Raw genomic sequence first — 22,601 nt, 5'->3', positions numbered from 1 at the left:
ATATTACAGAGGAAGCATCTGCTTTATGATGTGAGATTTGTGTGGCTAACTTGAGACTATGTTCAGTTTATCAGGTTATCAGACTGGTGCTTATTTTAGGTGGCTCTTTGCCAAATCAAGGACACAGTGTAGGCAACGAAGTGTACAAGACTCATAGCACAACTCTATCTGAAGGGCACACATATGGATTAACACTTCCAGAAGAAACAGCTTTAGTAAGACTTTTCCAATGGCACATGTATCATCTGAACTAAAATAAATAGTTCATAAAACTATATCCCAAATCCATGTTAAAACTGTACATGTGAAAGCAGAAAATAAAAAAGAAGTAAGAGTAAAAATTGTACTAGTGGCTGTATGGAACATTAACTATATCCTCGGTATGTTTGATTTGAGCCTTTTATAAATTTTGTCATCAGTCCAAGTTAGTTTTTTTTTTTTTTTTAAAAGCCCAGGTTAGTTTCAAGATGGGGGGAAGAATCTTGTTGCCATGACAAAACTATTATAGTAAAGAATTAATAGCTAGGGTTTCTAGAAATATATGTGGACATTCCATGTTAACAAAACAGAAATTAAGGTGGTAACAGGGAGTTTGGAAAGATACCACACTTTCTGAACCAAATCTACCTCTGAATTGTTTTTTTTTAAAATAGTTTTTCAAACAGGATGCACTCACATGCAATAATATGCAATTTAAACTGATTTATTTGACAAACTTCTGTGGCTTACATTTCAGCATTTCATCAACTGCAAAAGTGAGGAAATAATTCATGGGCCTGGTATGTTTTTGAAAATATTTATGGTTCATAAAAATGTACATTCATATAGTTTGAAATGAACATATTTTAAGAAAGTTCAGGCATTTACAAGCATTGTTTAATCTCACAAAATATATTAATTTTGTTGGGAATATTTGTACTATAAAAGGGTCTTTAATTTACCAAAGGATTGAACACTAGCTATATTTTAAATTGTAATTATTTTTTCCAGTCTAAAGAGGGGTTACAACTCATGCTATACTCACATAGCTGCTTCTGTGCAACCATGTGGATGAGAAGAGACACCAAAAGGGGAGAGTCCTAGAAAGAAGATACAGGGAGGACAATCGACAGGTGTCCCTTACGGAAAACTTCGGAATAACACCCAGTCAGTTATAAAGACACTTAAATATGAGGGTCACCCTCATCTGCATATACCTGTTCATTTTTTTTTTTTTAAACACACTCATTCATACTGGAAAACATAACGGTGACTAATTTGGTCATGAATCTTTCAAAGGCCCTGGAAGAGTCCCTTTAAGTTATCTTCCAAAACACTGTAATTCTTGTATGGGGAAATCTACCAGTGAAGGAAAAGGGGGAATTTGAAACATCCTTAAGTATTTGACTTAGATTAATCTACTTGCCCAGGCAAAGCCTCCATGTTTGGAGGCTATGAGAAAGTGGTGGCTACGGGCTTTACTTTGCAGCCAGAGAATACATACTGCTGTTCCAGAAAGACAAAAGGCAGCACAGATGGGCTCTAGGCTTGGAGGGTCAACCCTGCTGTCCCGTTCTGCATATTGCCTTCTTCCCAGACTTCCAGATGGCTGCACGTATATTTAAGTTATTTGCATGGCTAAATAAAACATCCAACTTCTATTTCTAAGGTTTTTCTCAAGCTGTTGCTTTAAAAGAAAATAAAAAATGCAAATAATTAGAACTTAAAAAGCAGTTCTAATTTCATATCTATTTTTGGTTATTAATAATTAAAGAAAACCTACAAACACACCACCCCATGGTTTTCTCAAACCAATCAACAGTTCTTTGGCAATGTCAGAGTCATATGACTGCCATGCTAATTAACATACTTTATGACAAGTCTAATTAAAGTGTTGAAATAGAAAAAGAACTAAAAATGTGTTCAAGATGTTCATTTGAAACTGTCATGTTCAACTGTGTCTTTTGGAAAAACTCTTCAGTAAATGAGCCAAAAGATTTTTCTCATAATAAATGAAATTATGTGGCATTTTTTCCAGTTATAAAAGAACTACCACACAGAAAATTTGTGGAAAATAAACAGCAAGAAATATTACGCAGAATGCCCTACCATAATTTTAGTGTAAGTTACCAGAACAGATCAACAGAACAGTAGTCTGGATGTGATGGCAAAGAAGAAAATATATACAGAAATAGCAGTGTCCGTTAAGTTGAATGACGTCTTGATAGCCCTGTGATCAATCTAAGTAATCATTCTCCTCTCTGTAATTTTTATGCACCACCTGTCAATTCTAGATATTACCAATTACACTAGATTAAAAAAAAAGTTCCACTTTGATAAATTCAGGCAGAAAACGGAATACACGGAATAACAGTTTTGACCAAATTTTTGAGAAAGATTCATACACACCAAATTTACTAGTTCTGTTAAGAGGCAGCTATAAAAATACACATCACAAGCTATACGGAACTTTAAAATCCAGTTAAGATGGATTTTCTTAGTGTATCTGGAGAGCACTGTAAACCCAAAGGTAGAAGCATCTTAAGTAAAGAGCATTTCAGCATTCTTGCATGTTCAGTTTCTACTGTATAATATCTCACTAATATACAGAGCATATGAGAAGGTGGCTACGGTCAGGAAACCTCCGAATGGGTTCTGTCGTCACACCTGATCTCGCAGGCGGGCCAGTCTCTGGGACAGTTCATCCTGCTCGGCGGAAGCCACGCTAGTGCCTACGGAGCCGGTCTGCCCCTGCGGCAGCTCCATGTTGAGGTCTAGGCCAGCCTCGTCTGCCATTTCCTGGAGCAGCATATCCACTTGGTTCTGGGGAGTGGTCAGCGTCGTCGTGCTGCTCATCGTGTCTTCCATTTGCTGCGTCTGGACGTCCAGCGTCTCAAACTGGTGCTCGAATTTGTCCATCAGAGCAGAAATCTTCTCCAGATTCATAGTCTTCAACGTCGCATCCATCGACTTAACCACACCGGCCATCGACTTGGTCACCTTGCCCATCGTCACCGCCGTCTGGACTCTGGCAGCCACCGCATCGACCCGCGCACTCATTCTCAGGAAATTCACCGCCTGGTTCTTCTGGCGAATGGCATTTTCGGCGTGTATCCTCGCCACTTCCATGTTGCCCTTCTGAATGGCCTTTTTAATCTTGGCCTTTTCGGCCTTTTCCTCCTTGTCGCATTTTTTGGCACTCCTGCTGAGTTCTTTGGCGGCGAACTTTAGGTTGAACAGGTGTTTCTCCATGTTGGACATAGTCGGACGGTTCCTTAGGGTCGGTGGCCAGGGCCAAAATGAGCTCGGAAGAGGGAGAAAAAGACAGATCCGCTCCCGGCCGCCGCTCCTTTGTTTTGGTCCCACTTCCTGTTTCTGCCGCGCGCGGCGCAGACGGTGACGTTAGAACCCGGCGCCAGGGTGGGGCCTGCGGGTCGCGGGGCGGGGCCAGGGGAGGGGCCTAGGGGGACAAGAGAGCCCGGACGCGTCCCCGGAGGCCGGGCTCGGACCGGACGACGCAGACGCCGGTCTGGTCGCTCTGGACGCTGTGGTTGTCGGTTAGGGCTCTCGCTCTCTAAGCCCAGTTTTGAAAGTATTTATGCATCAGTAAATTCACAAAAACTAGTGTCCACGCACACCTGGGAATATATCCATCGAAGCAGGCAGGCTGTGTCTAGAACTACGAGTAAAAAAATCTCTGAACTCCAGCCTGGCAGGCCTTAAGGTATCTGGTAAAAGGGCTGAAAAGCAGCAAAGCGTCAACTAGGTTTGCAGACTAATGCTTTCTTTATTCGCATGGGTAACTGCCACTTTCTCAGGGGACCCTGAAACCGTGGATCAATAAATCACTGACAAAACAAAACAGTTGCATCATTGACTTGCTTGGAGTATTCGGATACTCTTTTTACGGCAGGGGATGAAAATACCTTCACAACCGTGGGCCACCATATCCTTCCCACAGCTCTCAGTTCAGCGTAGAGATGTGTCGCCAGCAACGATCATCCAAAAATCCTTCTGTGATTTAGTCATAAAAGGACCCATCTTTTGCTGACACAATTCTATCTATTTGATGTTTTATAAATATCCAAGAACTTCACTCACAGTTAACTTTGACAGGCTACACTGTCATTTGAAATCATGAAGGCAAAGAATGATGAAGTATGGGGACCCACCCCCACTGGGATACATCAAACTGTCACTTTAAAAACGCAGGCTTTCAAATGGTATCAGTGTGTGCTGTAGTTTTTTGTTTCTTTTTTTTTTCCTGCAAGATTCTTCAGGTACACACAATAACAAAATACAAGAAGGCCCAACCTGCCCTAAGGAGCCAGGCTGAAAATGAATACTGAGAGCTCATTCTGTTCAGAGAAAATTTTCATTCGGCGTCTCACCAACTGTCCCTTTCAGTTTCCTGTGGTAACTTGCCAGCAGTCTTGAACCGCAGAGTAAAGGAGTGCTGGTGCCCCTTGTATCTTCTGAAAACACAGTGCTGACTACATGACTCACTCGCTCCAAAACCTGGGCAGAAACGCTGAACTTCTCTAGGAGACATACTGGGTCCCCCACCTTCTTTCCTTTCCTTCCCCTATGTGCCAGTCAAATCAGACGGAAGCATGGAAGTCTAGGATCATTTGTGTCATTTGACCAGTGTGGACAGTGAGGTACACGCAATGCTCCTCTCTCTGTGTATACTTAGTCCCTGCTGCCTGGCATTACACTGCATTCATCTCTGCCTATTAACATCCTGCCCCTTCTCAAAAGCCACCTTCTCCACGAAGCCTCCCAGGAGCCCTCTCCTCTGGGCCGCCCCTGTACCCTGTGTCTCTGCCCTAGCACACAGGGCCTAATTCCTGATTCAGGGCCTGTGAGTTTGAGGGCACCTACTGTATTATGAAAATCCAGTGGGGTGGATGCTATACCGCAGATATACTGGTCAGGAAACTGCAGCACAGAGAGCAAAGCAACAGGCCTGAGACCACACACCTGCTAAGCGTTAGAAATAAGATTCTGCGGAGACAGCGAGACCAGTAATAAAACAAGGCGGAGTCCAATCGGTTAACAAAAATAAAAGACTAACCAACTTTGGCTTAAAAGAAGCTGGTGACTTAGCTGTTCTTTTGAGAAGACTGAGGAATTGCATTGACTGCAAGGAATTGCATTGACCTAAGTCAGGTGATAAAAGCAACTGACATGCCCTGATGGTACAGTCATTGACGGATGGCCCAGCTCCTCTCTGGGCTGGGGTGGAGTTCCAGAAGCCATATTTTCAGATACAGGACAGCCAGGAACACAGAAGAGGCCAGACTTGCCTTTGGCCAGTGATCCTCCTTTTTTTTTTCTTCTTGAGCTCAGGAGTAGCAGTCCTCGGGCCCCGTCCTGTTCTCTCCCCTCTTCTCAGCCAACCCCATTGCGTTCAGTATGATCTATAGCTACCACTCTCACTTCTACACTTCTACAGCAAAGTTTCCTTCCATGTTCCTGTATCCCCAACTGTCTCCTGACACTGGAGAATTTTGGGAGCCAGACTGTTTGGCAACTCCTTCAATGGACTGAACTGTCAGTCCTAACCCCCAACAGAGGTGCTTAAATGGCACCTCTGTCTCTGCAGTTGTTCAAGCCACGTCCTTAGGAATAATCCTGGACAACTCCCTTCTCTATACCTACATTCTGTCACTAAGTTGTTCATTCTTTACTTCCCATCAAGGGTGAACACCTTCAGGGTCTGTTTCTGACTAGCATGCTTTCTTTCTTGCATAGCTAGCAAAGGGGAGATTATTTTTAGTTTATGAAAGATTTTCAAAGGCAGCTTTGGTCCTGTGGCAATTCTGACTGCACATGAGAATCTTCTGGATTCATTTCATGGTGCAAAGAAAGAATACAGACCCTCCTTGATTTACGGTATGCTACATCTCAATAAACCCACTGTACGTTGAAAATATAATTTGAAAATGCATTTAATACACTTAACCTACTGAACATCATAGCTGAGCCTTGCCCACCTTAAACATGCTCAGAGCATTCCCATTAGTCTACAGTTGGGCCAAATTAACACAAAGCCCATATTTTATGATCCAGTATTGACTATCTTAAGGAATTGAGCACTGTACTGAAAGCAACGAACACAAGGGCTGAATGGGTACAGAATGGTTGTAAGTGTGCTATCCTTGTGATCATGTGGCTATCTAGGAGCTTGTCACTGCTGCTGCCCAGGCCTTCTGGAGAGGAGCTCACTGCACATCGCTAACCTGGGATAAGATCCAAATTCCAAATTCCAAGTATGGTTTCTACTGAATACGTATTGGTTCCACACCATTGTAAAGTTGAAAAGTTGTAGTTGAAATATCGTTAAGTCCGGGACCCTCTGTATACAGTTTACCATCCTGGGACTAGTCAGAACTTCTGCAGTAATAATACCACCTTCTAGCACCCACAGCCAAAGTAGAAATTTTCTTCTTAGGGACTGTAAGAAAATTTTGATTAGAGTACAGACATTTCCAGAAAGCTGTGAGTCAAACCAGTAAATTATTTTTATCGTGAAACGAGGAAGAAAAATATGTTTCAATTTAGCTCCTATGGCCTATTTTCTTCCTTTGAACTAATACATGAGATATTTAAGCAGGACCTATGGCTTGGTTTCACTGGAAAAGAGTCACGTGTTAAATCTAAAGACATTCCAAAATAAACGAAGGAACTAAATATACATGAAAAATAAATATTGTGTGTGTTAAATGACGTTGGCTTCTCACAGGTAGTCTTCCCATGGTTTTGAAATGTTTTGCCTTGCATTCTCTTTTAGAGCTCCTCCTCACTCACCACAATTTGTGCGGTGTATATATTTGTGATTTGCTCAGCAGTAGTCTGTCTTTTTAAATGGTTCCATGGTGACTTTTGGTTCTTAAGTCAGACTTCACCTCTGATACTGATCAACCTCTGGGACAGACAGATGCTTCGTAAATTTCTGCTGAATGTATGAATGCATCCAAAGAAAACAGCATTGGATATATACCCACTTGGTGACCATTTCAAGGACTATATTACATACTTACTGTATCACTGTATATATTACATTTATATCTATCACTTTCTTATTTCAGAACACAGTTATAATTTAAAACTTCAAGAGTTTTCAAACCTTGGGAAACTGCAAAGTCATTGCACCTCAATTATGTTAACATGATGTCAAGGTTTATAAGATGAGACCAAGAAAGGGTTGGAAACAGAGAAGTTGCACTTGAGTGGGCTTCCACATTGTTGTGCATGCTGGCTGGTGATGTCTGGGTTATTAGTTCTCATGGTGATGTGGGAAGTTAACACTCTTGGGAGTATCCGAATTCCCTATGTCCTGATGGTCTCATTTGGCATCTACCACTGTACTAACACAGGGATTCTCCTGTTCCTAATCTACACTGAATAATTACCAATTTGATGACAGGCTGAAAATTAAATCTAGATACTCCTGGCCCTTTGAGGACAGTCCAGGAATTCTTTCCATGCTGAGCAAAGCAATGGTCACCTTGTTCTAGATGTTCATAGACCCGGTGGGAAGGGTGTGTGCTCCATATGCCTTTCTAGTTGTCCTTGTAACAAAGAAAGATCTAGATTTAGGAAAAATCAGTGGTAGTCACTCTTTTTTTTTTTTTTTTTAAGTAGTCTCTAAACATGACTTTTCCTGCTTGGGTTTTATTAGACTCTGTTTAGTTCAGTCTTACTTTAAGATGCTTTTGGACTTTCCCAAGTAATGAAGCAATAGGAAAGCTGTGGGAGCCAGGTGCAATGTGGTCCTGACTGGGCATTGGGTACTGGGCTCTTTTTCTGTTCTGGGCAAAGCTGTGTGATCATTTGTGTGACCAAGACCTCACTGGACATCATTTCATCATTTATAAAGCTGGAAAGGCATCATATAAAATCATGATCTAACAGTGAGCAATAATGCCTACATCAGGCCTTGGCACCTTCAGGAAGGACTGTTCAAAACTACTAAGTTAAAAAAAAAACCCTTAGAATAATTCAGACATAATGTGTTTTGACAAAGGTATGAGGCAACGAAGACTTTCATACACTACTAGTGAGGGTGTCAGTAGATACAATCATTGGGGAAAAAAATTAGCATTATCTAATGAAGTTAAACTATGAATCACCTATGAGCACCAATTCCATGTCTATTATCTGCCCTAGAAACAATTTCACACATGTATATCGGGTTACGAAACAAAATGTTCAGGGCATCATTATTTGTTATAGCCCAAACCTGGAAACAACCCAGCTGTCCATGAACAGAACAGAAAAATAAATTGTAGAGTTTCATAATTGAATATTATGTAGTAATGAAAGTAAATAGCTATAACGATACTCAACACATGAATAAATCTTAGAAACTTAATTTGAGCAAAAAACCCCCAGACCAAAATGGTATACACTGCAAAATCTCATTTAAAAAAAAATCTCTGAAACAATCTGTGTAGATTTACTGTAAAATTTACTAAGAGAAAATGTGTATTATCTAAATTGTCCTTTTGCCAGCAACTGGTGATGGATGTTTGCAGATCTCGCAGGAACATGTGGAGTAGATTAAGCAAAAAAAAAGAGAAGGCAGACTGTGTCTATTTCTATGTGAATCCTCCATTTACAGAACATTCTGTAGAAAAAAAATCTACTTCTTTGATGGGGTTCCTGCCTCAGAGGGAGAGAAAAATTTGAGTAAAAACTAAATTACAGAAGGAATGGGGCGCCTGGGTGGCTCAGTGGATTAAGCCGCTGCCTTCGGCTCAGGTCATGATCTCAGTGTCCTGGGATCAAGCCCCGCATCGGGCTCTTTGCTCAGCGGGAGCCTGCTTCTCTCTCTCTCTCTGCCTGACTCTCCGCCTACTTGTGATTTCTCTCTGTCAAATAAATAAATAAAATCTTTAAAAAAAAAATAAATTATAGAAGGAAAACAAAAACATGAAATATTTTTTGTCTGTGAGATGAGTGTATTCCTCTTTCTAATCACTGTTCCCATTTTTCACCAGAAATCTCTATTATGCTACTTTTTTCTTCTTTTTAAGAAAAGCTTGTTTCCCTCCAAAGAAACACATGGTGTGGGTGCCTGAGTGGCTCAATGGGTTAAAGCCTCTGCCTTCGGCTCAGGTCATGATCCCAGGGTCCTGGGATCGAGCCCCACATCGGGCTTTCTGCTCAGCAGGGAGCCTGCTTCCTCCTCTCTCCCTTTCTCTGTCTGCCTCTCTGCCTATTTGTGATCTCTGTCAAATAAATAAATAAATAAAATCTTTTTTTAAAAAAAAAGAAAGAAAAGAAACACATGGTGATATCTCCTGCTGCCTGACTGTCTAATGGGACATTGGTGGGGCATCCTGAAGCCACAGTTCTGGATGGAGAGCAATTTCACAACTACCGATCTGGGGCAAATGAGCAGGAATGCACACTGGCTTGTCCAGGCCACTCTGGGAACCAGGAAGCTGGCTGCTCCCACACAACTTTAAAAAAAAAAAACAAAACTTGAACATTAAACTTATAACCCGTGAGTTAAAAAATTGTTCACCTGCACACTACGCAGTAAATTTCACTGCATATGAAAATTTGCTCTTGTCCTTCTCTTGGTGCACCTTGTATATATATATCATGAAATCAGATCATCGGAAGCTGGGAGCATCCCCAGAGCTAGTTTGGACAGGGTCCTGCGAGATGGTGGTGGTGGTGGGGTCTTGCTGCTGCTCCTGGGAACAAGTGTATGCGGCAGACGCACTCCTATTCTTAATCAGCGCTGTGTCTGACCTGCCACGAGACACAGCTTGCAAGTCACAGTTAAATTACGCTTAAGTCAAGTGACTTAGAATACCCATGGCCACAGGGCAGACAGTACTAGTTCTAACAACTGCATATTCTGAGAACCATTTAGAGTCCTTTCAATTCTAGTTTAACCCTCACTATAGATAAAAAGGAAGGAGTCATTGGCCATTAGTGTCCATGCAAGGCTAAGCCTGGTCATCCCTTGTAGTCAAGGAAGAAGGCAATGAAACCAAATTAAAGCAATTAAAGGCACACATAAACATCTGTTAATTTCAGCTGGCCTCTTCAGCTTAAGAAGCAACAACATTTTAGAAACCAAATACAACTTAATTCAGTGAGCCCTACTAGAAACTATCTATTTATTTACTATTTATTTAAAGATTTATTGTTTTTTTTAGAGAGAGTGCATGAGTGAGAGCTGAAGAGGGTGAAGAAGAGAGAGACCCAAGCAGACTCCTTGCTGAGCGTGAAGTCTGAGGTGGGGGCTTGGTCCCAGGACCTGGAGATCATAACCTGAGGTGAAACAAAGAATCAGACCCTTAACCGACTGTACCACCCAGGTGCCCCAAATAATTCATTTTTAACCCTTCTATATAGAATGTGAAAAGCTTTGTAACAAAGCAGAGTATTTCTTGTCACATCTATAGTTCTATAATGTACTATGGCAGGATTCAGTTTTCTCTGAGACAGTGAACACTGGTGATTTAAAAGGAAGCCAAAGGGGGCGCCTGGGTGGCTCAGTGGGTTAAAGCCTCTGCCTTCAGCTCAGGTCATGATCCCAGGGTCCTGGGATCAAGCCCCACATCGGGCTCTCTGCTCAGCAGGGAGCCTGCTTCTTCCTCTCCCTCTGCCTGCTTCTCTGCCTATTTGTGATCTCTGTCTGTCAAATAAATAAATAAAAAATCTTTAAAAAAAAAAAAAAAGGAAGCCAAAGATCGAGATATATATCTATATATCTATATTATATTTTAAAAATATTTTATTAATATTTATATATTTATATATTATTTATGTGTAATTTATATATTTATATATAAATAATTATATATTTATATTATAGAAATATATTTATATAATAAAATATTTTAATTATATATAAATTTAGTATGTATTAAATATAATAAATATAAATATATATATAAAATATAAAAATATATACATTTAAGTGTTAACGTCATGGGGCGCCTGGGTGGCTCAGTTGGTTGGGCATCCGCCTTTGGTTCAGGTCATGAATCTGGGGTTCTGGGATCGAGCCCCACACGGGGCTTCCTGCTCAGCAGGGCGTCCACTTCTCTCCCTTAACCCCTCTAGCCTGCTCGTATACTCTCTCTCTCTCTTTCATGCTGTCTCTCTCTTTCAAAGAAATAAATAAAATCTTAAAAAAAAAAAAGAAACTTTGCCTCTTTTAAAAATAAAGTGTTAACCTCAAAATGGTTTTGAACTCAAGTCACTGGAAGGATGATATCTCAACTAAAGCGTAATGGATATGCATTCTTTTCCTTTCATCTTTGATGGGGTTGGGCTAGAATCTTCCAGCTCATGCCTATATCCCATAAATATTTACCGAGTTCACCATTCAGGGATGGTAGGTAAGTATCCACAAACGTGATGTTTGTGCAATGTTCCAGAAAGCAGGGGTATTCATTTCCCCCAGCGTTTCTTCTCCTGGAAGGTTCTGCCCAATCGGGGCACGGAGGTGCCAGCTGAGACTTCCTGACAAATTCAACGTGTGGCTTCCTTTCTAGGAACCACCAGGCTGCCTCAGGACATGATTAGCCATGTCCTAAATACAGTAAGTCCCAGCCAAGACTAACATCTGGAAAACAATACTTAATAGTGTATCTGACTACTGCAGGAAAAAAGAAAATAAAATTTTTTTTTGAGCAGTTTAGGGGTTAAAGGAGAATTCAAAGCTAAATGAATTTCACCTTACAGGACTGTGTGAGACTCTGTGAATTCTTCAATGTTACTTACATGAAAGAGAACAAAGAAACAACCACAAGTTGCAGTCAGCATGGTTCCTGCTCACTTGGAAGCTTCCTTGTGTTTCCTTTTTGCCAGCGTCCCACAACAGTGTCCCACTACCTGCCCTAGGTCCTTACAAGGAAGCTGAGCCTTCTGAGGAGGGGGTGCCCCTGGGGCTCTCTATTTTCAGCAACGAAGTATATGATTTGTTCAGATCACACTCTGTGTCAGAGGAAGAACCCGAATGAGAAACGAGCCTATTAAGTCTCATAGATTTTAGAAGATATATTTAGTCACTGCCTGCCTCCTGGCAGAGTATGGCAAAGTGATTTCTTTCTTAGCAGTTACCATTTGTCTCAGGTAGCTGATAGGAAGACTCTTTCTTTCCTTCCTCACAGAAATAATGCAGGACATTCACCTTAATGCAAAATATGAACTCCAGATTCCCAGTAACATAAAATAAATTAAGACACAAAGGCATACCATGCACTTAACTGTTGTCATATGAATACAAGTGCTAGTGAGCAAATGGAAATTCTCTTTGTGCTTAGATTTCCTTAATCTAAAAATAATAATAGAATAAACTTGTATTTGAAAGGTGGCTTTTTACTGATATCATGGGTTCTAATTATTATGTGATTAACATGGTCTGATGTTAAGAAAGATACGTAATTCTAACCACTGACGCATGTCAGTGGTATTTTTTTCTTTCTCCCTGTTTCTTTGATATGTTACCCAAGGGTAGCTTCCTTATTTGCTAAATTCAACTTAAAGGCTTATAATTAAATTTCTTGAGACTGTGAACAGATTCTTGTCGTATACCAGGAGGAGGGAAGTAGTTGTACAATGTACTGCAGTGGTACACGGTTTTCTCTGAGACGGTGGGCACGTCTGTCCTAAAGGAGGCCATGTGGTCACAACCATCATATTTCCTTCCTTTAAAGGGCTGAATAATATTCCATTGTATTGACAGACCACATTTTGTTTCTCCGTCCATCATTATGATGGACTTTGTTTCTACTCTCTAGCTATTTTGAATAATGCTTCTACAAACAGATATTGTGCTTCGATCTGAGCTTTACCGCAAAACTGAGTCTGCATACACGAGAATGGTGACTATGAATGATAGAGAACACAGAGAAGGAAAAGTTTTTAAAGTCCACTCAACTAACAACTATTTCTTAACCACCTACTACAAGGCAGGCATGGTTCCAGGTACAGCAAGCAACAATCCCACGTGAGCAGCCAACAATGGCCCATGAACCATCCATGAGGAAGAGTTTAAAAAACCTGATCAGATATATTATTCACTCAACATCTGTTTAATGAGTCTTTACAGTGTCAGGCTCTGCATGGACAGGAGTAACTCAAAATGCCATGGAAATAACTTCTGATAAAATTACCTGCTAACTTCCATGACAATTCTTTTTTTTAGAGATTTAATATAGGTCTTCATGATGTATTTTCAGCATGAGAATCATAGTTTCAATCAGTGCTTTTGCATTTCTTCACTTTTCTGGCTTACACTGATTTAAAAACGGAAGCATGCGTAAAATGTGAAATGTTATAAATCTTACACTGAACGCTTTCCACAGCGTAACTACAGTGGCAGTTTGAGCGCACAGATGAACCAGAACGCAATGGACGGCGTCAGGAATACGAACTTCAATCAAGCAATCGTTCACCACTTTTGAATTGAGTCTCTTCCCCTGCCTGGAATTAACTAGAAAGGCCCTGAAATTAGGAAATCCCCATGACTAGCAGTGTCCAAATTAATTTTTACCAAGGTGTCCAAGTTAAGATTTAACAGGACTAATTCCAACAGGGAATTCCGGCTGAAGGTGCATTTGCAGTGCACGATTCCATGGAACCACTTTCAGGACATTTTCATCACTCTGAAAGGAAACCTTGCACCCGTTAGGCAGTCACTGCTCATCTGCCCCCCTCACCCTCCCTCAACGCTAGGCAACCGTCATCTACTTTCTGTGTCTATATGTCTGTTCTGGGCATTTCATAGACATGGAATCACACAACATGTCGCCTTCTGCATCTGCCTTCTTTCACGGAGCATAAGGTTTCCAAGGCTCTTCCATGCTGTAGCCTGTATCAGTGATTCATTCCTTTTCATAGCTAGATAATCGTCCATTGCACAGAGGGACCACATTTCGTGTGTCCATTCATCAACTGACGGACATATGGGTTGTTTCCACTTTTCAGCTCCTAGGAATAAGCTGCCGGGCATATTCATTTGCCCTGAAGTTTTTGTGGGGTCGTATGTTTTCCATTCTCTTGAATATGTATCTGGGAGTGGAACTGCTGGGTCATATGGGAACTCTGTGATTACCTTTTTCTAGAACTGCTAGACTGTTTTCTGGAGGTGCTGTACCATTTTATATTGCCAACAGCAACATCTGAGGGTTCCAATTTCTCCACATGCTTGCCAACATGTTTTTATTTGATTTTCGATTACAGCCATCCTCGTGGCTGTGAAGTTGTATTGCATTATGGTTTCGATTTGCATTTCCCAGTGGCTAATGCTGTTCAGCCCCTTCTCATGAGCGTATTGGCCATTCACATATCTTACTGGGGAACTGTCTATTCTGATCCTTTGCTTATTCTAAAATTGATGAAAACATTAACGTTAAAATTATTTTCAACCTTTTGTTCCTGAGCTATAGAGGTTATTTATATATTCAGGAATATAAGTCCCTTATAAGATATGTGATTTATAAATATAGTCTCCCTTCTGTGATTGTCTTTTCACTTTCTTGAACCATGAGGAGGTCTGTAAAAAAATCCATCCTGGCTTTCACCTGCAAACTATGCTCATGATAGGGATTGGATAGAAATGGAAGGTAGATGAGAGTGGCTTCAGAGAAGAAAATGGGTGAAAAATCCACTTATTTATAAGCTTAGGGCGAGGCCTTGTCATCTTTACAATTCAGCACCTGGTGGCACCTGGCACACACCTGAAGCTCACATAACATTGAACTTTTAACCTAAAACAGTCTCTCACATCTTTAGATTTAAGATTTGAAATCCTGGATAAATCAAGTTGTGAGATGGCACGATGTGGTCCTGTGTAATCTTAGGTGATCTGGTTTCCTCCTCTTTGGGTTAGTGTGAGATCACGTGGTCAACTTGTGGGATGTGCACAGAACAGTGCCCCACCTGGTAAATTTCTATAACTACAGGCTATCTCAAAGCTACCGGTAGAGGTTTAGAAATTGGGACACACCTGCAAGTCTTTCTGAAGCTGCACACTTTACTCATGGTTTTCAATCTGAGGTCCTTGGGGTCCTTGGAAAAGTTTCAAAGAATTTAGCAAACACTTCAGAGAATTGTAATAAAAACCCTCCTACAGGCAAACGTCTTACGTGGCATGTTATAATGTGCGGAGTACGACTGATGGTTAACTCGTGCTGCTTTGTAATTTATTTTTCTGTAGCCTTCTGTACACGTGTGTATCCCTCCCCCTACACTTTATTATGACACACTTCAAACATACAACTTGAAATAATTTTATAGTGGATGCTTGAACACCCGCCATCTAGATTTTGCCATTATCATTTTATCGTACTTAAAAAAAAATCACATATCTGTCTATCTACCTTACTTTTGATGCATTTCAAAGAAATGGTAGAAACCAGTTCACTTCCTCCTAAATGCTCCAGCACACAGATCTTTGTCTGGACATCAGTATTTGATCACAGGTTTTTTTTTTTTTCTTCTGTTGAGGTAAAATTTAGGTCCAAAGCAACATGACTCTTGAGTATACCTTTGTGGAATCTTGACACGTGTGAATGGACATGTGTGGAACCCAAGCTCCTATCAAGCTGTTATGCACATATTTTCCACTTCTTGCAGCCGTGCTGCTGTTTGGCAGGAAATTTGTAGGAGGACACTGGCCATCGTCCAGATGGCCCAGCACCTGACCCGTAGTATAACCATGAAGGTAAGTTCCCACGGGATACAGACGGTGCCACGCCCAGCTGCACCACGGCCGGTCCCATGCTGAGCCCTGGGCTCTTATCACAGAGCAACGATCACATCACCACAGGTGCAAATGTGGCCCAGAACACAATTCTGTCTTCAAGACTGTCTTTGTGCATTTAAAAGTTAAAAAACCAAAACATTTAAGTGTCTATCAGACTTTGCATTAATCTTCAGAAATGGGAGGAGGCTGCTAGGAAGATAATTTCTTACTCTTCTCCTTTTCATGTTCGGCATCATTTCACGTAAAATGTTTCTTTGGATTACAAAGTAAATTAAAACCACAACAACGGAACAACAACAACAACAACAACAACCCTGTTTTTGCTACTATTTGCTGTTATTCATCTACATAAATCAGAGTATTCCCAAGTGAAAGACTCAATTGTCATCTCTGAGCACTGGGTTTCAATTCTGTTTTTATCAAAACGGCCACATGGATCTTATATGAAGTCAGTGTAATCCATGTGAGCATCTAAAATAAATTTCTTTCTAATAAAATACCAGTCTGGTTTGATACATTTATTCTCATAAAACACGACTTTGGTTTGGTATTTGATGCAAATTGCATTTGGTCCAGCTACTACAATTTTGGAATCTGGCCTTAGTCTTTATTATTATTTTTTAATTTTTAAAAAAATTTATTAAAAAAAAAGATTTCATTTATTTATTTGGGAGAGAGAGAGAGAAAGAGAGAGAGCAATTACAAGCCAGGGGGCAAAGGAGGAGGGAGAAGACTCCACACTGAGCCAGGGTCCCGATGAAGGCCTCTATCCCGGGACTCTGGGGTCATGACCTGAGCCAACGGCAGACGCTTTCTTGACTGAGCCACCCAGGCGTCCCACCTTTAAATTGGGTCCTGTGGAGTGTTTCTTGGCACCAAATGAGCCACCTCAAGGAGCATGGGAGAGGCTAAGGGCGACACGCTGGGCTTCTCACTGCTACTGACTCCTCCTCACTCCTGGTACCCCGCACAGGGCAGTTGGACAAGGGTTCTACTTCTAAGAAATAATTGGGGAAATGCAGTTCCAAGGCAGCAACAACATTACTATTATTATTATTATTATTTACCACATATAGTTCAAAGGCTTGATTTTCACAGCCCTCAAAATGAATCTAACAATATCTAGGGAAAGGGAAACACCAGAAACCAGTGTGACGTGCTGGAAGGGACAGGACTTGGAGCCCCATCTCAGCATCCTCTCTTTATAGGAGGTCTGAGGATTCAATGAGGTGATGTGTGGGAACCCACCAGGATTCTCCACTCAAGGAAGTAGTTTTCTGAAAGATTTAAAAAATTCTATTGGACTCTGATCCTGACTCCTGGCACAGAGCTTCTGAAATCCTCGTAAATTCCTAAGTGGGAAGAGCACTAGGGGCATCTTCTGTTCTAATATTTCATCTTTGGCCCCCCATTCCCAACACTAAGCTCCTAAATCTCTTGTACCTTTCTGTGTGACAGGAGCATTTTTTGTTTTTGTTGAGGTGACTCTGGCTGGGCTCCTGAAAGGGGCTGGCCACTGCAAGGACCAAGCCATGATTAGAAGCTTGGACCTTTCAGCTCCCCACTACTCCATCTTCTGGGAAGGGGAGAGGGGCTGGAGTTGAGGCTAGATCATGCCTACGTGATGGAGCCTCCATAAGTACGGGGTTTGGAGAGCCTCCAGGTTGGTGAACGTGTGCCCGTGCCAGGGGGATGACACATCCCAGCTCCACGGAGACAGAGGCTCCTGTGCTCGAGACCCTTCCTGACCTCACCCTGCACATCTCTTCATGCGGCAGCTCATCTGTATCCTTTGTCATTTCCTTTAATAAACCAATAAATTTAAGTAAGTGTCCCTGAGTTCTTCGAGTTGTCAATGGCAGGGCTGACACCGTACATAACCTGTTCCTTGAGACCGGCATCTCTTGGGACCGTCCCCTTAATCTGTGGCATGTGACATGGGCTCCAGGTAGAAAGTGTCAGAATTGAGTTGAATGGGACGACACCCAGCTGGTGTCATGGTGAATGGCCTGGTGTGAGGAAAATACCTCACACGTCTGGTATCAGAAGTGTTGTGAGGGGGGTGGGGTTATGGACATTGGGGAGGGTATGTGCTTTGGTGAGTGCTGTGAAGTGTGTAAACCTGGCGATTCACAGACCTGTATCCCTGGGAATAAAAATATATGTTTATAAAAAATAAAAAATTAAAAAAAAAAGAAGTGTTGTGAGTGTGGTTCAGAGGTGAGTGTGAAGGGGACACAGGGGGAGAGGTGTGGGCTTCCTCCTCACATGGAAGCATGTGTGTCACACAATCCCTCTTCAGAGTTCCTTCTCAGGGCAGGGTTTCCAAATGGACATGGGAGAAACGGATATAATCAGGGGCTGACTGTCTTATTCTGAGCTATCTGGTCTACCTCCTTTGCCCTGATACTAAATTTATTCCTCATACCTAAAAAGAGGCAGACTGTACTGCCCATGAACAGCAACATTTCCAATTCTACAGATCAAGAAAATAAATCTGACAACACATCTGGCCAGGGATGAAGATAAAAATGAGCATTAAGAAGGTTTACGTGCCCCCATGCGGTTGATTATATATTTAATGAGTTCAACAGTATAGAGCAACACACACAGTTTAAATTATAGTTTCTCTTATTTTAAAATGACCTGGGGGGGGGGAAAATAAACCTTGAAGTTGAAACCTCATTTTTGCTAATAATTTCCTGATTGTCTCCAAAGCTTAGATTCGGGAACTTGGGAGCCATGGGAGCAAATGGTGGGGAGTAAATGTGGGCGATGCGGTCATCAGGGCTCCTGACAGACCATCAAGACCGGCACGCAGCAGAAAATCACTGTACCCTTCTCATGACTCTTTCCTTTTTTTTCTGGAATATTCTCAGTCTTTGAGAGTATTCTAAAACCAATTAATCAAATGGGTGTGCGCCCAGAAGGGCTTCTCATGTAAACAATCAGTACAAAGCCCAAGAACCTACACTCTTGAGCTGTGGAGTTTCAAGTTACATTAAGCAAAGTCTGATTTTTATAAACCTGTTCTAAAGATCCAATTTTCTCTGATTTTCTTTCTCCCAAAATAGCTGTTTCCATGGCTACATAATCACTTATTATTAGGATTTAGAGGAAATGCATTTTGGGGGATAATGCAGTAGAGATTGTCTTTTAATTTTCACAGTGGGAACTGGGCAATTCCGGATAAAATATAATCTCTGGTGATTTGCACAGCTTGCTTGGTGCCTCAAAGACTCATTTTCCCCCTAAGTACAATACTTAATGCTCAATTATAATGACTGTTCCCACACTCCTCCAGCCAGGGCGGTGGGTCTGGCTGCCTGCCTTACTGACCCTCTGCTCAGGGATGTAGGGGTGGCTACTGACTGGACCTGTGGGCCCCAGGGACAGTGGGTGAGGCCACGGCCCGATGCAGGCCACCTGGCCTTTAGCAAAACCGATCTGTTTCCTCTGAGATTTGGCCTGCAGATTACAGCGTGCACCTGCTGTCAGAATCCAGGGCTGAGAAAAGCAGACAGGGAAAGCAGAACTGAAGCGCCCAGAGAGCAGGAACAGAAGAGCTGGTCCCCACAGTGCCTTTGACTCAGCAGTGGTTCCCCAGAGAGACTCCGAACAAATTCGCCATTTCTTGAAGAAGCCCAAGCAAGTATCCGCTCCTTGCATGTCAATAGCATGAGAAAGATCACCAGAGCTTTTTTCATTTTTATATCATGGGTGCTTTACAATTTGGGGGCTCCTGTTTGCTTGTATGTGTTTTTAGAATCAGAGTGGCACGCCTTTGTGATTGATGGAGGCCTTCTAAAAAGTAGACTTTGTAAATGCAAACATAGACTTTCATCTGTGGTTGACAAGAGGACCTCCGGCTCAGGGAGACCTTGCCCCTCTGGCCGACCTTGACCAGTGTTTCTGTTGCTTTTCCTGCCCTGACTCCCTCCCTCCTCCATAATCATCTTTTTTTTTTAAAGATTGAGATATAATTCACATAACATATATTCCACATAACATAAAAATTCACCAGTTTGAAGTGTACAATGGTATTTACTATAATCACAAGTTTGTGCAACTATCAATACCATCCTATTCCAGAAAACTCCCATCATCCCCCAAGGAAATCCTATACCCACTAGCAGTCACTCTCCATTTTCCCTGCCCCTGGCAATCAGTAATCTATTTTCTGTTACTGTGGATTTTCCTATCCTGGACATTTCATATAAACCCAACCATATAATATGTGGCCTTTTGTGTCTGTCTTCTTTTACTTAATGTAATGTTTTAAAGGTTCATTGATGTGGTAGCATGAATCAGTGCTTCATCCATATTTAGTCCAAAAAATATTCCATTGTGTGATGGACCCTGTTTTCTGTACCCATTCATTATTTGATGGACATTTGGGTTGTTAGCACTCTTTGGATCTTTTGAAGAATGCTGTCATGTATATCCCTGGATGAGTTTTTGTTTGGACGCATTTTTTTTTTTTTAAGATTTTATTTATTTATTTGACACAGAGAGAGAGAGAGAGCGAGCACAAGCACGGGGAGAAGCAGAGGGAGAAGGAGAAGCAGGCTTCTCTCTGAGCAGGGAGGCTGATGCAGGGCTCGATCCCTGACCCTGAGATCATGACCTGAGCCGAAGGCAGACGCTTAACTGACTGAGACACTCAGGTGACCCCGGATATATGTTTTTAATTTTCTTGAGTAATTTAAGAGTGGAACTTCTGGGTACCTCTGTGTATAAGCTTTTAAGGACCTTCCAGATATTCCCAGACTCCTCATCGGCAGCTCTGCCTTAACAGAATTTCAGCATCACTGAGAACACCTCTTCCCCAAAATATTCTCCTGGTTTCTGCTATGGAAGAAATGACTTTAATGGGGCTTAGAATTATTCCCTTCCTAATAAGCGTTAAGGTTCGAAATGCAATACTGTTGAGCGAGGGAACACCGTGACTTAGATTCATACCGAGATTTAAGTCAGATCTTTTCTCAGAGCAATTTTGATGGGAGGAAAAAAGAAAACGTGTCAGAACACTGGGGATTTGCAAGGGGGGAGAAGGAGGCCACAGAACCTGAATCTGGGGTAGGGTGTGCACTTCTAAAGGGACGGACCAGCTTTTCCTATTACCACCATAGCTCATAGCAGGCTCCTCTTTTGCTAATTAATTTTTTCAAATAGCACCTACTGTGCACAGACTTCACGAAAGAACATTCACCTGGACATTTAAGGAGGAATAAGACACCTTCCCTGAAGAATTAAAGATTACAAGCGTTGGACAAGATGGCCTGAGTATCACTGTCTCAGGTTTGATGTGACATGTCCTTTCTTTCATTGGAGGGATGCTGACGACTGGTGGAGGCAGCTTCTATTTCCTTAACTTCCAATTTGACAACATAATATTTCTGTTAGCCCTATATTGCTCTAACAAATGTTTCCATGACATTCCTTGTTTTTTTTTTTTTTTTAAGATTTTATTTATTTATTTGACAGAGAGAGAGATTACAAGTAGGCAGAGAGGCAGGCAGAGAGAGAGAGGAGGAAGCAGGCTCCCTGCCGAGCAGAGAGCCCGATGCGGGACTCGATCCCAGGACCCTGAGATCATGACCTGAGCCGAAGGCAGTGGCTTAACCCACTGAGCCACCCAGGCGCCCACATTCCTTGTTTTTAAAAAAATCTCTCACCCCCTACCTTGAAATCTGGGTTTAGAGGCAAAACAGCAGATATTAAGCTATCAATAAGCTATTAATAGCTGTTAAACTATTAATAACAAAGGTTATTGATCCAACTTGATTCCCGTGTGTATTAAAATGGATAAAGAAAGCAACGTCGTAGCAGTGAGGATTAACCCAGATAGTGAGGTCTCGGTGGGCAACTGCTTTCTGTGATTCGGCCAGACCCAGAGTTAAGAAAGCACCGCTCAAGCTTTGGTGCCTTGTTCCCGTCAAGTCTGGGAGGGAGTCTTGACCTCATGCACGAGGCAGTCTGTGCCCATGGCTCTCAGTCATCTGAAAGGATGGGACCAAAGGAAAGCCAGACCTTGGCTCTGGGAAACCATGATCTTACATGCCTTAGTTTACCTCTCTGGCCCTCAGCTTCCACATGATGATGTAACAGCAAGAGCTGATCTAGGGCTTGCGGGCACTATTTTGAGGACTTTGGAGATATACATATTTAATGCTATGAGAACTGTATGCGAACAGGATCTGTAATTGTCCCCATGAGTTTGCCCAGAGCCTTATATGACTGTCCGTGGCGGAGCAGACATCTGAATCCTAACTCCCTGTTGTCAAGGCTCATACGAACTCTTCCTTTTAAAAAATTTATACTTGCATATTCTACGTTAAATCAAGCCATTCATTCTATCCCTGGGGTGGTGTGAGAGTAAGTGGTCTGTTCTTTCTTTTAAGAAAGGGAAATTCCTGATATGCTGCTACTGAGTAGCACTGGGACGCTCCCTCACCACCTCTCTGCTCAAGAAATACCAGAAAAGGACGATAGAGCACACATTCCCATCAACTCGAAATGCCAATGTAAGTGAATTTAAAGTCATTATGAGCTTTGCTTGAAATTGCTAGCATTAACTCAGGGTACTCTTTCTGTCTCTATGACACCGCGGTGGCTTTTAAAACAACAGAAATGACAGGTTCGAGAAAGAGCTAGTGAGAGCCAGAAGGAAAGATAAGGGCCCTTCGGGAAGGGGTGTGCCTCCTGAGACCCTCCCAGGATATGCCTGAGCTCCACGGGGAACACTCCCCCACTCTACATCCACATCTAACCCAGCCTCGCTCTCGTGGAAGCAAACATCCATAACAAATGACAGGACAGTAACCACAGCAGTGTACTCACAGATGTCAACTAAAGGGAATATTGACTGAAG

At 41.9% G+C, this 22,601-nt stretch overlaps 2 protein-coding genes across 4 annotated transcripts in view; both read right to left on the bottom strand.

Moving 5' to 3' along the window:
* Positions 1-22,601, bottom strand: part of GNAL (G protein subunit alpha L) — a 142,993-nt gene that overhangs the window by 19,504 nt on the left and 100,888 nt on the right. The window lies entirely within an intron of this gene.
* On the bottom strand, positions 688-3,371 carry CHMP1B (charged multivesicular body protein 1B). The gene has a single exon (XM_032309626.1). The coding sequence runs from the start codon at positions 3,238-3,240 to the stop codon at positions 2,641-2,643; it is 600 nt and encodes a 199-aa protein (XP_032165517.1). The 5' UTR covers positions 3,241-3,371; the 3' UTR covers positions 688-2,640.

Source organism: Mustela erminea, chromosome 13, assembly GCF_009829155.1.
Source record: "Mustela erminea isolate mMusErm1 chromosome 13, mMusErm1.Pri, whole genome shotgun sequence".
Taxonomy (NCBI): domain Eukaryota; kingdom Metazoa; phylum Chordata; class Mammalia; order Carnivora; family Mustelidae; genus Mustela; species Mustela erminea.
Note: the sequence above shows the minus strand (reverse complement) of the source record. Positions and strands in the feature narration are given on the sequence as shown.

Bases quoted from the DNA above. Each gene is read 5' to 3' on its own strand.
- CHMP1B (XM_032309626.1), bottom strand. From the start codon at position 3,240: ATGTCCAACATGGAGAAACACCTGTTCAACCTAAAGTTCGCCGCCAAA.